The sequence below is a fragment of the Coenobita brevimanus genome, chromosome 39, assembly GCF_032717465.1.
Source record: "Coenobita brevimanus isolate Jiangsu-jjx chromosome 39, ASM3271746v2, whole genome shotgun sequence".
NCBI lineage: Eukaryota > Metazoa > Arthropoda > Malacostraca > Decapoda > Coenobitidae > Coenobita > Coenobita brevimanus.
Window position 1 is genome coordinate 6,513,244 of NC_136992.1, and position 15,676 is coordinate 6,528,919.

General features: G+C 40.1%; 1 protein-coding gene across 1 annotated transcript in view; it reads left to right on the plus strand.

Annotated features, from left to right (window-relative positions):
* Positions 1–1,189: 1,189 nt before the first annotated feature.
* The window catches only part of LOC145396743 (agmatinase, mitochondrial-like), a 30,851-nt gene continuing 16,364 nt past the window's right edge, over positions 1,190–15,676 (plus strand). Inside the window, exons 1-3 of the mRNA XM_080270029.1 lie at positions 1,190–1,250; positions 1,949–2,135; positions 12,272–12,392. Coding sequence (XP_080126155.1) covers positions 1,190–1,250; positions 1,949–2,135; positions 12,272–12,392 — 369 coding nt within the window. The remainder of the gene's footprint in view (positions 1,251–1,948; positions 2,136–12,271; positions 12,393–15,676) is intronic.

The window sequence follows — 15,676 nt, forward strand, 5'->3', positions numbered from 1 at the left end:
CTGGAGCTGGAAATAAGGGAGAGAATCTGCAAATATTAGAGTTGAAAGCCCCAACATCTTTAGCATTATTATCTTTAGTATTATAAAATATATTGCGTTATCATCATCATTTACCTGTATGAGACCATTGCAGGGTAAATGCTTCCTCCACCTGATTCTACTCTGACCTGTTCCATCCTGTTCCCTCATAATTAACACCTGTACTTCTATGGCAGCATTTACTTTGTTATCAATGCAACAAGACGACTTTACTCAGCTTAGGTGAAATCTGTGTTTGTGTGAAGGGGTTAATTAAGGCTGTATCTGATCTCTCCCTCACGATAGGTCTCTCCTAGGCTGAACAAAATCGTCCTGAGATAGTGAAAATAAACTAGAAAATGTTATTTAAGTTTTCATTTTCCATCTTATTCTCTGCTACCTCTTCCATCTTCTCCGAAACTCGATTGCCACTTAGAGACCATAGATGTTCATTATCTATATCAGATAATTAACATACATTCTTTTTCTGTCCGGAATATTTACAAATCATACAGCGTCTGGATTGACTCTGTCGGATACAATTATGTGAAGATACAGAACGTGGTGAATGTTTTTGGCGTATCCGATAAAGCCAGGATTCCGGGGGCTTGAATGATGAGTGAATGGAAGCATGCCCCATTGGATTGGGCAATTTTGGGCTGTCTGGACATTGCTACTCCTCACCCTGCCCTTGGGTGGGAAAGGAGGTCCGGATGATGATGATGATGATGATAATATATATATATATATATATATATATATATATATATATATATATATATATATATATATATATATATATATATATATATATATATATATATATATATAAAGGGAGAGAGAGAGAGAGAGAGAGAGAGAGATTTTTCCTCTTTTTTCTTCAGCCGTGATGTTCCGAGCAGTGCGAAGCGTCTCTCAACGCTGCTTGTCGAGCGAGACAGGAGAGTTCATAAAGACAAACACAGGGACAAGAAATCTGACTGGAGAAAGATGCCCTGGAGAGGCGCAGGGGAGAAGAGGCCAGTGTCGGAGACTACACACGTCAGAACTGCGACAGGAAGGGACTGGAGGGGGAGAAGAGGGGACTGGAAGGGGAGTAGAAGGGACTGGAGGGGGACAAGGGCGGACTGGTGGGGGACGTCACCTCAACCAGCCTGTCACCTCCACCATGATGCCAAGACCTGGGGGCATCGCGTCCTTCATGAGGCTGCCAATCCAGAAGGACACTGAAGGTAAGACAGGGAGAGACGGTGGTGCCCCAAGAGCGGTTTCTCTGGCACCATTTTGCCCTGGTAACTCTGTCTTGGTGACATTCTCTTGGTAACATTTAAAAGAAACTACCACATTAGCCCGTCTCCAGCTACACCAACCGGGGGCCATCTCCCCTCCCTCCTACTTTCCTTCAGGAATCTGTTTCTGCAATGTCAAAATTTTTCTCATGGACCTTTTTCCCCCTCACGGGCCTATTTTCCCTTGTGAACCTATATACACCATGGACCTATTCTGACTCAAGAATATAGTTTCCATTCGGGAATATTTCTCCATGGACCCATTTTTACCATGGACCCATTTTACCCCATGTTCCACCAAGTCTGGACGTGTGTTTTTTGGCCATACTTCCAAACACAGGCACCAGCAAACGAAGCTGTACCAAGTTTGTTCCCTCACTCCCTCTCTCCCTCCTTAGTTTATTCTTCCACTCCCTCTCTTTATTAGGTTCTCTCTCTTCGTCCCTCTTTCTCTTTTACTTTCCTGCCCCTTCTCCCTCCAGTAAGTCTCTCCCCCTCCTCTTTTTTTCTCACCTTCCCTCCGTTTATCCCTCCTCCACTCCCGTTCCCCTCTGCAAACCCTCCACCTTCAACCTATCGCTATCAGTTTTGTCTCTTTCTATTAATCTATCTATTCATCTCTATCTGTTTATCTGTACCAGGGCTGGACGCATGTTTCGTGGGCATACCTTTGGACACAGGCACCAGCAATCGAAGCGGGGCCAGGTACGGACCCCGCCACCTGCGCTCCGAGTCCCCCATGAGACCGTTCAACCAGGGCACGGGCGTCAACCCTTTCCTGTCCCTCAACGTGGCCGATATTGGCGACGTCTTTGTCACCATGTACGAGTGAGTACACAGACCCAACGTTTGTACCTCCTACTTTATGGGGATGTTATTTATACTATATACTTCGACTGTAACTTTGGCTGCTGATGAGGCATGCTTTGACATGGTGGCATTGATATAACCAGACGGTGGAGATGCTTGATTATACAAACATCCCCCTGCTCCCTTTCTGTCCTTCGGAAGCAGGAGAGAAACACCCTCAGCCTGCAGTCCACTGGGTTCACATTCAGATGAACCTGGGGCTACAACTGCTACTACTACTACTACAACTACTACTGCCACTACTACTACTACAACTACTGCCTGAACTTGGTCTAGGTTTTTGTGCATTTACAGTATATTTCACGTAGTTCAGTGGCAGAGTAAGATAAAACTACGGTCCCACATCCTTCATAACTTTTTCGTTACCAGCATCATATTCTAACGTTAGTCTGCTATTATGTGCCACTGATTAATATAGGAATATGTGAAATTTATGCCAAATTAGAGTAAACAGAACAGTTCCCTTTGTACATATATACAGAAGGAATGAATATATAAATATATAAAGTCTGTAAAAAAGCAGAATACAGTTGTACAAATTTGTACCATTAATAATGGCAAAGAAATTCATCAACATATATCGCTGTTGGTAAATAAACGAACAAACAAAAACAAGTAGTCAGAGTGCAACGGCCATCATTTTGTCAAAAGGCTGAACTGTAAACATTGCCCTGTGACCTTGACCTTTGACTCATTGCTCTGAAAATCGAAATACTTCATTCTTGTCCTATCTTTAGCTCTTCCGAGAAGTTTTGTCCAAATTGGGTCATAACTGTTTGAATTTACCTTGCCACCTTGCCCTGCAGCCTTGACATTTGCCCTTTCGCCGTGACGTTGATCTTTGATTAGACATTTTCAAAACTGAACCCCATTACCCATGCTAATACCTGAACCCTTCCACAAAGTTTGGCGTGAATCAGAAGAAAGCTATTTACGTTATCCTTGCCATGTGATATTTACCTCTGACCTATCGTTCTCAACACACACACACACACACACACACACACACACACACACACACACACATACATGAAAAGAGAGGACAAATATGCCATTTCCAGTGGAGTTCAGTTTGGTAGTAATGGATTGTTGTTGTCATCGTTGATTAAGTCGCATACAGTTGTGTCTCAATTGATAAGAGTAACTTGTTATTATAACTGAGAGGAATAGTTTGTTGTTGTTATGGTCGATTGAGTAGCATCCAGTTGAGTTCAAACTGGTAGGTATAGTTGGTTTTGGTTGTTAGCCTTAATCTGCTACAGAGCCAGGGGGGATCCCGTGAGCACTCTCTGCGCCCGTCGACGGCCCTGGGATACTATTGTATCCGTAGCAGAATCAAATATTTCTATTGTAAGACTATATCTCCTTTCAGGTGTTTGAAGGAGTTATAGTGACGGTGATACGTTTTCTTTAATGTCTTCCGTAATTCTGTTTTGAAAAATCCTTCACTGAGGAATTTTCATGTGATCTGTCGAACTCTTCCAGTAAAGTTTTCAAAATTTGCACTTGCCTTTGCGACCCGCAGCAACTGAGGCATGTATACACCGCACGCTGGAACTCTAGGTATGTTTCCCGACAAATTTGGGTATGATACAATTTCAAAATTATAATCATCTCTTTTATCATAGAGTTTTGTTGCTATAACTTTTTCTCTTTTGATATTAATTTCCAAAAAGCTTGCTTGGCAGTGGTCGGTGTTTTCTTTATTTAATACTAGTGCTTCCGGATATACATTTTTTGTCTTTGCATTCATTTCTACATCATTGCTTAAGGATATTAGATCATCAAGGAATCGTCTAGATTTGTTAAATTTCTTCGCTAATGAATATTGAACTTTTGACATTTGTTCCAGCCACTTGAATTCATAACTGTATAAGTATAGATTTGCCGTGAATGGGGCTGGGTCTGTCCCCATGGGTATTCCAATGCAGTGTTTGAAAACCATATTTCCACAAATGAAAAAGGAGTTTTCTACCAGGTAATTTGTCATATCTATTATCTGATCCTCTGAGAACGTCAAGTTTTTGCCATCTCTTTTATTTACCCAGTATCCTTCGTGTTCCTTTAAAAGCAACTTCCACTGGCCATTCCAACTTCTTTTTTATATCCTCGAGTTCGATTTTCGTGTATAACGTTGAAAAATCATATGTTGCTATATTTCTTGCATTTCTTTTGTGGTTGATGGAAGCAATATCCTTTCTGCACATTTCTGAGTTATCACATATCCATATACGGTTGATTCCTGTATATAAATTTAGTTTATAAAAATATCTTTTATGCTGCTTGTAAATCAATGTATAAATGTGTGATAGTTTCTTTGTCAGTGATTTTGTTGCACATGCTCCGGAGGAAATTATGAATCTGAATTTTACAGGGTTTTTATGCATTTTTACTATACTATGTATGTATGGTAATTTTTTGTTGTCATCATTTACTTCGATTCCGTGACTAGATGAGTATGATGAATGCTTTTCAACTATGGTATTCTCTTTACTACTAATTGTTGTACTGTATATGTTTCGGAGACTTGATCGATCATGCCCAATTCTTGTAAAAGTGTTTTTATGTAATATACTTTACAGATGATTGATATATTATTATTTGCTTTGTCTACTGGGACCAAAACATACGACTTGTGCAAGTCTTCAAGATCCTTCAATGTTTCCTTATCTTTGAGTACTGCCCGTCGACGACAATACTCACACACACACACTGAACAACTAAGGACACCGCTCTCGTATGGTGAGCACGAGTGTAGTAATAAACTAAAAAAACTGACAAACATAAATGTTAACTCTGATGATAATACACTCAAAATGAAATGTTGCAGTTCACCATCAGAGAGAGGACAGGAATATTCTCGAAGCTTCAGGCTCTCAGGGTATTATTTGTTGATACGGATGCACATTGGTTCTTCATACAGTCTAAAACTACACGATAATATTTGCATGAATGATGTCCTAGCGAGCAAAAGGGTAAACTGCCATCGTCATCGTCATCGTCATCATCATCATCATCAAGACCCACTTTCCCAACTAGGACAGAAACTAGCTATTAATGTCATTAATAAAAAATATTTTATAAACCGTATGTTTTTAATCTCTGAGCATATTATTCTTTCTTGTTGCCATAAGCGTACTTGTTCATTTTATTCAGGCAATTTTATTTAGCTGGGAGATAAACTGTGGTCGGTTTGTTTCTATCTGAAGAAACTGAACCACTCCCGTGACATGAATACAAAGTCGTGGTTGAGTGACATTTGATGCCGTAATTATGAAGTGGGATTGAGACTCCTTAGTTACTAGTCAGTTTTATCCTCCAGTCAGACCATACCATTCCGTCAACTGAAGAGTGTTAATGATATTCATTATTAAAAAAGATAAAAAATCGGCTGAGAAAGGATGAAAGCACACTATCTGGATTAACGATCACTTTCTCTTAACCTTTAATACTGCATTAGGGTATAAACTTGAAGGTGATACTATACTCTTTTCATTTTAACTTGACAAAATTTTCGTCCTTTTGCATCTTGTTTCAGGAAAGTCAGTGGCAGAAAATGACAATACCATTAAAGTGCGCTTTGTGAGCGCGTGGCGAGAAAGCGAGCGTTTGTGCATACGCCTGTCATCGTAACTTCAACTTGGTGTAAACGCTCAACAATTCTCGTGAGGTAGTTGAGCAACAACAGAAGAATAGCTGAGCTATAATATTTAATTTCTCTCTCTCTCTTTCTCGCTCTCTCTCTCTTTCTCTCTCTCTCACTCTCTCTCTTTCTCGCTCTCTCTCTCTTTCTCTCTCTCACTCTCTCTCTCTCTCTCTCTCTCTCTCTCTCTCTCTCTCTCTCTCTCTCTCTCTCTCTCTCTCTCTCTCTCTCTCTCACACACACACACACACAGTCAAAGGAGGCAGACGTGTGACATCGGCGCTCCGTACCGAACCAACACGGCCAGTGGCATTACCTAAATTAGTATCTTTGTATGAGTCAAGCTCTGTACCAGGTTAGACTAAATGATTTCTCATTATTAAAAGAAAAAAAAAGAAAAAGAAGGTTAAACAAGACTTGTTCAAACAGAAAAGAGAACCAAGACGAAAGAATGCGCTCAGTCAGCTGAGGTTTGTTTACAGCAGCACGGGGAATGTAAGTACATACTCTGTACTTTTAGTATTGCAAAATGGATACATACTTTAGTAAAGCAAATTTGGAAAAGAAAAGGGATAAAGGTAGAAATCAAAATGATGATTTCTACCAAGAACTGGTTGAAGTGGAGACTCACAACAGACTGGTTGAACGTGTACACAAACTAGAAATGGCTTTCAAAAATGAAATTGATGAAATAAAGAAGCAGATGCACTTGCAAAAGGAAGAAATAGAAAAACTAGGAAGGGAGGCCAACAAGAAAGACACAACCATCAGTGAACTAACAGTGGAATTGAGTACACTTAGGAAGAAAATGAGTGAAATGGCAAGTACAGTAGTCAATCACGAGAGTGTTATGGAAGAGTTAAAAAATGACACAGAGACAATTAGGCAAGTAAGCAGTCTGATAGACCAAAGCAGTGATATTGAGGAGAAGATAACACAGGTGAATGAAGCTGTGCAAAGCTACAAAAATGATGTGGAAACCACATATGCTGAAATGGTGAAAGTAAAGAAAGACTTAGAAACAAGGGTGGAGGAAAAAAGCATTAAACAGGAAGTGAAAAGAATAATCCAAAACAATCCAAAGTTAGTCAGATATTCAGTAGATATAAACAAATCTATAGTAATCACTGGTATAGAAGAGGAAGAAGTAAAAAAACAAGATCACAAGAGACAAAAAGGAGATGGCAAATGTAATGAGCTTACTGAAAGAATATCAGAGGAAATCTGTAATAAAGACATAGAGGAACACAAAAGGTTAGGGAAATACGAGAAAAGCAGGACAAGACCTCTAAAGGTGACTTTCCAGAGTGTAAACACTGTGGAGGAGATACTAAAAAATGCAAAGAATCTTATGGAAAAAGAGGAGTTCAAAAATGTATGGATAAAAAGATGCCTAACACAAGAGGAACTGGAATTACTGAAAGAGAAAAGGGTGGAAGCAAAAACAAAAAATGAGGGAAGATCAGAAGAGAAGAAGAGTTTTTTTTTTTTACAAAGTAATAGGATTGCAGGTACGAAAGTGGTACACAAACAGGATGGAATAAAAAGGAGGAAGATAGTAAAACCATGTCATGACAAGTATATAAACAAGATGATAAAGTTGATGTACTCAAATGTGGATGGAATGGTATCTAAATTACTAGAGATGAATGATTATGTCAGAGAAAATGAACTACAAATAATATGCCTAACTGAAACAAAATTAACACCAAGGATATCCAATGACATACTAAACTTAGAGGAATACAATATATGGAGAAGAGACAGAAATTTAAAAAAAGGAGGAGGAATTATAATATTAACTAAGAAAAATCTAAAAGTCAATGAAATAAAACTAGATATACCATCACAAGTAGAACTGATTGCAGTAGAGATCAACACATCTGAAGGGAAAGTAATTGTAGCTAATTTGTACATGCCACCCAGATCAAACACATGGGAAAGAGACGAATATGAGGACCTGGCAGAGAGTACAATTCAGAGTTTAAGATCATTACTACATAAAATGGAAGAGAAATCGGAAAGAATTATACTAACTGGAGATTTTAATACAAATATAAATTGGAATACTCTAGATATAATTAGCCAAGAAAGCTGTTGGGACCAAAAGCTCCTGGATCTCGTGCAAGAGTTTTTCCTAACGCAACATGTGAGGGAAACCACCAGAAAAAGAGGACTTGATGTACCTTCAGTGCTAGATCTAATATTTACTAGGCAAGAAAATGATATTGACAGTTTAATATATCATCCTCCACTCGGCAAAAGCGATCATGCAGTACTAAATTACAACTTCAGGATAGCATATGACATAGTTAACAGCAATGAAAGTTACAAAAAGAGCCTAAATTATAAAAAGGGAAATTATCAAGACCTAAAGGAGTATTTCTTAGAAGTTGATTGGAAAATGAGCTTAGAGGACAAGATTTAAATGCTGTATATAAAAAATTCTGTGAATTTTATGAAATAGGAGTCCAGAAGTACATCCCACAGCACAAAGAAGCAGATAAGAAAATACAGAAATGGTTCAATACAGAATGTAAAAAATCAAAAGAAAGAAGAAATTTGCTGTGGAATAGATACAGAAGACACAATAGTGAAAGGGCGTATAATAATTACAAACAGGCAAGAAACGATTATACAAGAATAAGGAGGGAAGCCCAAAAACAGTTTGAGGAGGATATAATAAAAAAAAGTAGTGATCAATCAAAGCTGTTTTACAGCTATATCAGAAACAAAACCAAAGTAAAAGATATAATACAATCCATTACGGACAAGGAAATCACTTATACACAAGAGAAAGATATTTGTGAAGCACTAAATAAGAATTTCCCAATTAGTTTTTACAAAAGAAAAAAATTTTGAGAGGGACTATGTGGAACATGCATGTCCACACATACTACCAGATATACAAATAGCAGAAAAAGTAATACAGGAGGAGTTAAGTAAATTAGACAGAGGAAAAGCAAGTGGTCCTGATGAAATTTCATGTTGGGTACTACGAGAATGTGCAAAGGAGTTAAGTAAACCATTATTTTTAATTTTCAAGAAATCCTTGAGTCAAGGTAAACTACCTGATATTTGGAAAAAAGCAAATATTGTCCCCTTATTCAAGAAAGGAAATAGACAAAATCCACTCAACTACCGACCAGTATCACTGACCAGTGTTGTAAGCAAGGTATTAGAAAAGCTTATAAGAAAAGCTTGGGTAAATCATCTAGAAGAACACAGTATGATAACAGAAAGACAGTTTGGTTTCAGAAAAGGAAAGTCATGTGTAACTAATCTGTTGAGCTACTATGACAGAGTAACAAACACAATACAGGAAAGAGAAGGATGGGTGGACAGTATCTATTTAGATTTCAAGAATGCTTTTGACACAGCACCACACCAAAGACTTTTATGGAAACTGTACCATCAAGGAGGAATTCGAGGCAAACTGTTTTGTTGGATGCAAGATTTTCTCATAAAAAGAGAAATGAGAACAGTACTAAGAGGAAACTACTCATCATGGAAAGAAGTGACTAGTGGAGTACCACAGGGTTCAGTGCTGGCACCAATCATGTTTTTAGTGTATATAAATGATATAAACAGTAACACTGGAAATGAGAGCGATCTGAATATGTTTGCAGATGATGCAAAAATACAAAGGAGAATTACTAACACAGACTCTTGTAAAGAGCTACAAGAAGAATTAAATAAACTTCATGAATGGAGTAATACATGGCAAATGGAATTCAATGTGGACAAGTGTCATGTAATCAAGTTTGGTAAAAGTGGAAAAAGACCTGATTGGGATTATAAGTTAGGAAATAAAACCCTATACACATCAGAAAGAGAGAAGGACCTAGGTGTTATTATCAATAACAGACCATCTCCGGCTGACCACATCAGCGAGAAAGTACGGAACATGTATACACTGCTTGCAAATATGAGAATAGCATTCACATACATAAATGAAGACAAGCTAAGAAGGATAATAACATCTTTCATTAGACCAACCCTGGAATATGCATCAGTAGTCTGGGGTCCTCATCTCAAAAAACACATAGACAAGATTGAAAAAGTTCAAAGGGCCGCTACAAGATGGATACCAAGCTTAAGGGACCTAAGCTACGAAGAAAGACTATATAAACTGAATCTACCAACACTACAGGAGAGAAGGAAAAGAGGTGACATGATAATGCTATATAAGTGCATATCAGGGAAGGAGAAAATAGACATAAATGATTACTTAACATATGGAGAAGCATCAGCAAGAGGACACTGCAAAAAATTGCATAAGAAGAGAGGTGATAAAGACGTAAGGAAATTCAGTTTCCCAAACAGAGCAATTGATCAATGGAATGCACTACCGAATGAAATAGTGTGTGCCAAAACAATTCACAAATTTAAGGATATGTACGATAAATATGGTTTAAGACACGGGACAGTACGAGCTTGACTCATTCCTGTAAAGATACAATTAGGTAAGAACAATTAGGTAAGAACACAAACACACACACACACACACACACACACACACACACACACACACACACACACACACACACACACACACACACACACACACACACACACACACACACACACGCTCCCGTTATGAAAGTGAATAACAATTCATACCTTGCATATGTCACTTTCAAAATGCTTTAATCTGATGTCGTACTGAAGCAGGTCAGTTGAAGACCTCGGTACATTTCCTTGGAAAGCTGGGCTTCCGGTGGGTTTCTTTGGTCTCACGAGTAAATATATAGCTAAAATATATATTTTTTTATGTAACTACTATCTGCTGAATGAATCTCTTTATCTCACATAATAGAAAAGTTATTAACCTCTGAAAACCATCCCGGTCGGGCCGGGTCGTGTCTGGCCGCTCATTTCTCAACTGAACATGGACCTTGGCCCTCTCGCTCGTAATTACGGCTCAGCGTCCTTTCTACAGCACTTTTTCATGAATATCACTGTATTTTAGTCTTAATCTAATTTTACAGCATTTATCATAGAGTGCTGAAAATTTTAGGATATGTTATACTCGTAGTGTTATTGGTCAACCCCGATCTGTCTGGCCGAGCAAACCCATCAGCCGCAGGCAAGCAAAGCCCATGCAGGGTCGTCCCACACTGTGAGGCGATGTTCAGTTGCGGTTGACAGCGCCCCACAACACAGGCATGGGGAAAAGTGTGCGGATTTAGTTCCGGGATGGATGTCACATCTGTGTCTCTCCACCCAGTTAGCGGAGGAATCATAGCGGGCTCCATATCATCCAGTTCTCCGGTTATATGGTTACCACCCAGCGTTGTAAATGATTTCCTGTGTTGCAGGAAAACACAAGACTTGTCACTGCAGTGCAGAGCTACTTGAAAGAGGAGTAGTAAAATGCGACAGGAAGGGAAGGGAGAAGTAGGAAGAGAGGAGGGCAGACACAGAAACAACGAAAGAGATGAAGGAAGAAGTAGGCAGCACTATATCAAGTGAATGGATGATAGTCACCAACTATCACCACCCAGGTTAGAGTAAAAGGGGCGCTATAAAAAGCACAGAGTGTTTTGGTATCCAGCATAACATCGTGGCTATAATGCCAAGGTAGTAGTAGTTGTTGTTGTTGTTGTTGTAGTAGTAGTAGTTGCAACACCAAGCTTTTCTGAATGCAGTTCACCATCCTTGTTTCGAGGAAGTTCAGCTCCTGGTTATATCAGTGCCACCACATGAAGGAGTCCCTCTCCAGCACCATGGTCCCATGTCAAGGCTGATGTAGGTGAAATTAATGATGTCAAAACTTATGCCACGTAAAGATATTTTTTAAGTGTCCAGCGAATGAGCCAATGTCCAAAGTGAAATTAGTGATGTCAGAGATGATGTCATGTAGAAATATCCTTCTATTTGGTGGTCTAGTGATTAGAACGCCCCAGTCGGAGTGACGCTTCTTAACTGGTTTCATCCCCAAGATGTGATTGCAAGTTTTTCGACCATATACTGCCACCAAAGGAAGTAGGCTGATCATCTGTCCTTACGTGTATTGAACTATGGTAGCCTAACCTCGGCCTCTACACCTAGAAGAGAATTTGACTGATTGCTATAAAAGATTTTGGCAGCACAGCAACAAAGGCCATTGCCACCGTACAGCAAGAACAGAAGTAAAACAAGAGCAAAAATAGTTGTTTTTTTGCTCTATCCCGATCAGTATGGCCGGGCAGACCCATTGACCACAAGTCAGTATTCGCCTTCCTGTGGCGGACAGCGCTCGCTAGTATCGAAACAGGGTCCTGTTACGTGGAAGGTGAGGGAAATAAGTAGGCACAGACCCCAAGACGATGAGCTGTGTATAGAAGATGTGTAGGAGTAGTAGTGTCAGCCTGGGCTTTGACAACTAGATGGACAGGATAAATGTGCTTGAGTGATACAGTAGAATTTACTTACAATGTTGTAATGCCCTCGTCGTCCCCTTGACCAGCCTGCCTGAAGCCTGCCGTCAAATCAAGAGGCAGTACAGTGACATCGTGAAGACAGGCTGCATCCCCCTCACCATGGGCGGCGACCACACCATCTCCTACCCCATACTGCAGGCTATGAAGGTGGGTGTGGCCAGGAGCAGAGTGGAGTAGTTGCAGGCACAGGGTTGGCTTCACGCGTATTTTGTCCCTTTTCCTGAGTCTAGATTCTCTCTCTCTCTCTCTCTCTCTCTCTGAGACTGTGTTAACCGGCGTATTCACTGTTCGTTCTTTTCACTGGACGGAACTGGGCAATTTGCACAACTTGAATACTAAGTTATGGTTACAAGAAACTCACTGTCTTAATTTCGAGGCAGGAATGAGTCTCCTTGGTTACTAATCAAATGGAATTATTAAGGAGACTACACATGACCAAAAAGCCGAATGGGTTAAATGTTCACGTCAGGTAAGAACAAAGCCGCTAAGAGCACTGTGTTTCTTAAAGACTCATTAAATGATAAACAACACATAACCATTATGAGTGATTGCATTCCGCTCTCAGATTGATGCTTCTTTAAATTATCTAGTAAATTTCAACACTCATCCTTTTACATACTTGTTTAATCACCTGAAAGGAAAATAAATTATACAGAGGAATGAGTTATGTCATCAAAGTTATCAACATACTTAGTCAAACCTCTAAGAAAGCATCAGTAGTTAGAGTCTGGTTGTTTTCACCTTACAGAGATCCGTAACCTCTTTTCAGCTTAGTTGAAGGATATATAGATTAGAGGATATATATCATGAGTACCCAGGGAGACTCATTCCTACCCCATAAAAAGATTCATCAATTTTCATCCAAAACCGTCTTGGTATTCATATGTGGGAATGGTCCAGCTCCGTCAGTTGAAACCAAACCGTCTATTTCGTAATATGTTGAGAGCCACGGAGGTTCAGAGGTAACACAATCGCCTCCTGATCTGTGTGTGTCCTGATTCTGGGCCTGAAACTCGTCTGTGATTGGCACTGAAGTGGGAACCGGGATGTTATTTCCTGTATGTAACCCTGAGTGTACTACCACACACACACACACACACACACACACACACACACACACACACACACACACACACACACACACACACACACACACACACACACACACACACACACACACACACAAAGCCAATATAATATCCACTCCCACGTGTCGCTCTCATTCCAGATGTCACTTCCTCAGTTATCATTAGCCAGTATAGGAGTAGTCTCTCTCTCTCTCTCTCTCTCTCTCTCTCTCTCTCTCTCTCTCTCTCACTAACAGGAGTACCCGGCGTTGCGGGGCCAAAATAGGCGAACACTCTAATCCTATTAGTTCTAGTTCAATCTTTCTACTCGAGAATGACCATGAACCTTTAATGCTTTTGAAGAGGGATGATGATAGGTCCAGGACTTTCTGTTTCAGCTTTTGCTGACTAACGCACAGTATTTGAGCGCCCGTGTTTACTATTACTAGTGACCTCAAATGACCTCCGACCGGTGACCTCATATGGCCTCGGAGGTCAACCTCAAATAGCTTATGCAGCCTATGTCCGAACTGGAGGTCATGTGAGTCTCCATGCCAAAAATTGGGCTGCAGGGATACCCTGCGTTGCCCGGGCCAAAAAGGCGAACACCACCTGTGACCTCAAAGAACCCAGATCTAAATTTTGACCCCCCTAAAACCATCCTTGGGTCACCCTGATTCAGAATATATATGTGTCTCAATGTAGTGCTGCTCTCGGGTGCCTGCTCTGTCCTCTCCTCCATCCTTGTTTCCTTCCATCTTCTGACTTTTTTTCCTTCACTCTTTTCTCTTCTTCCTGCCTACGGGTGACTTTACACTCCCTCTTCTGTCTTTCATTCCTTCATTCTTTCCTCTCCCTTCTGCCTGTGGGTGACTCTACACTGAGTGACAAGCCTAATGGTTTCCTGTACACCAGGAAACCATTTACTACGCTGGGTGGTAACCATATAACCAAATCTTGGCGCCTGGTGGTTTAGTGGGTAATTATTGTGCTCCAGTCGGATTGAACCGGTGAAGGTTTATATCCAAGGGGTGATTGGAGTTTATTGCTCATGTAATGCCACTCAGCGATGAGTGAGGCTGGTCACTCTCATCTTAAATGTCGGGACTAACTGCCTAGCCCCGGGCTTCTACGCTCCTCATGGGGCAATGTAAGATTGGGTATATATATATATATATATATATATATATATATATATATATATATATATATATATATATCATCATCAGCCTTTTGAGTATCCACTGCAGGACCGGCCTATCCCGACCGAAGTCGGGACGATACAGCCAATGTATCTGTATCAAGTGGCTTAGGCTGTCTGGTAGAGATTGTATGTAGGGTGAGAAGTGCTTGTTAGTGTAGTGTTGGAGTGACTTTGGATGTGTGTGTAGTCTGTGAAACAAGTGTAATCGGCCCGCGTAAGCTTTACAGTAAGCGACACTGGTTCAGCCACGGCACCCCTTGTGTAATGCAGTATGTGGCCGGGTGAACACTCCCAAAGTTTATTACCCTGGCGGGGCGCGAACCCTGGTTCACCCGTGTACGACACGCGCACTCTACCACTGTACCACAGAGGCTCCATATATATATATATATATATATATAAGTGGTAGGTGGGGGCGCTCACCAGTCACTCACTCGATGTAGTGCTGCTCTCGGGTGTTTGCCTTTTCCTCTCCTCCATCCTTCTTTCCTTCCATCCTCTTCTGTCTTTCTTTACTTCATTCTTTCCTCGTCCTACTGCCAACGGGTGACTTTACACTCCCTCTTCTATCTTTCTTTCCTGCATTCTTTCCTCTTCCTTCTGCCTGTGGGTGACTCTGCACTGAGTGACAAGCCAAATGGTTTCCTGTACATCAGGAAACGGTTTACTACGCTGGGTGGAAACCTTATAACCAAATTTTGGCGCCTGGTGGTTTAGTGGGTAATTATGGCACCCCAATCAAATTTAGCCGGTAAAGGTTTATATCCAAGGGATGGTTGGAGTTTATTGCTCACGTAATGCCACTCAGGGATGAGTGAGGCTTGTCACTCTCATCTAAATTATCAGGACCAACTTGCCTAGCCCCGGGTTCCTTCGCCTCTCATGGGGCGACATAGGACTGGATGATGGATGGATGGATGGATATATACTGTATATATAATCATATATATATATATATATATATATATATATATATATATATATATATATATATATATATATATATGTATATATATATATATATATATATATATATATATATATATATATATATATATATATATATATATATATATATATATATATATATATATAATCCGATGAGTCCGGTACTGCAGACGACCTCATTCTGATCAGCAGAGATAAAATCAGTTATTTAA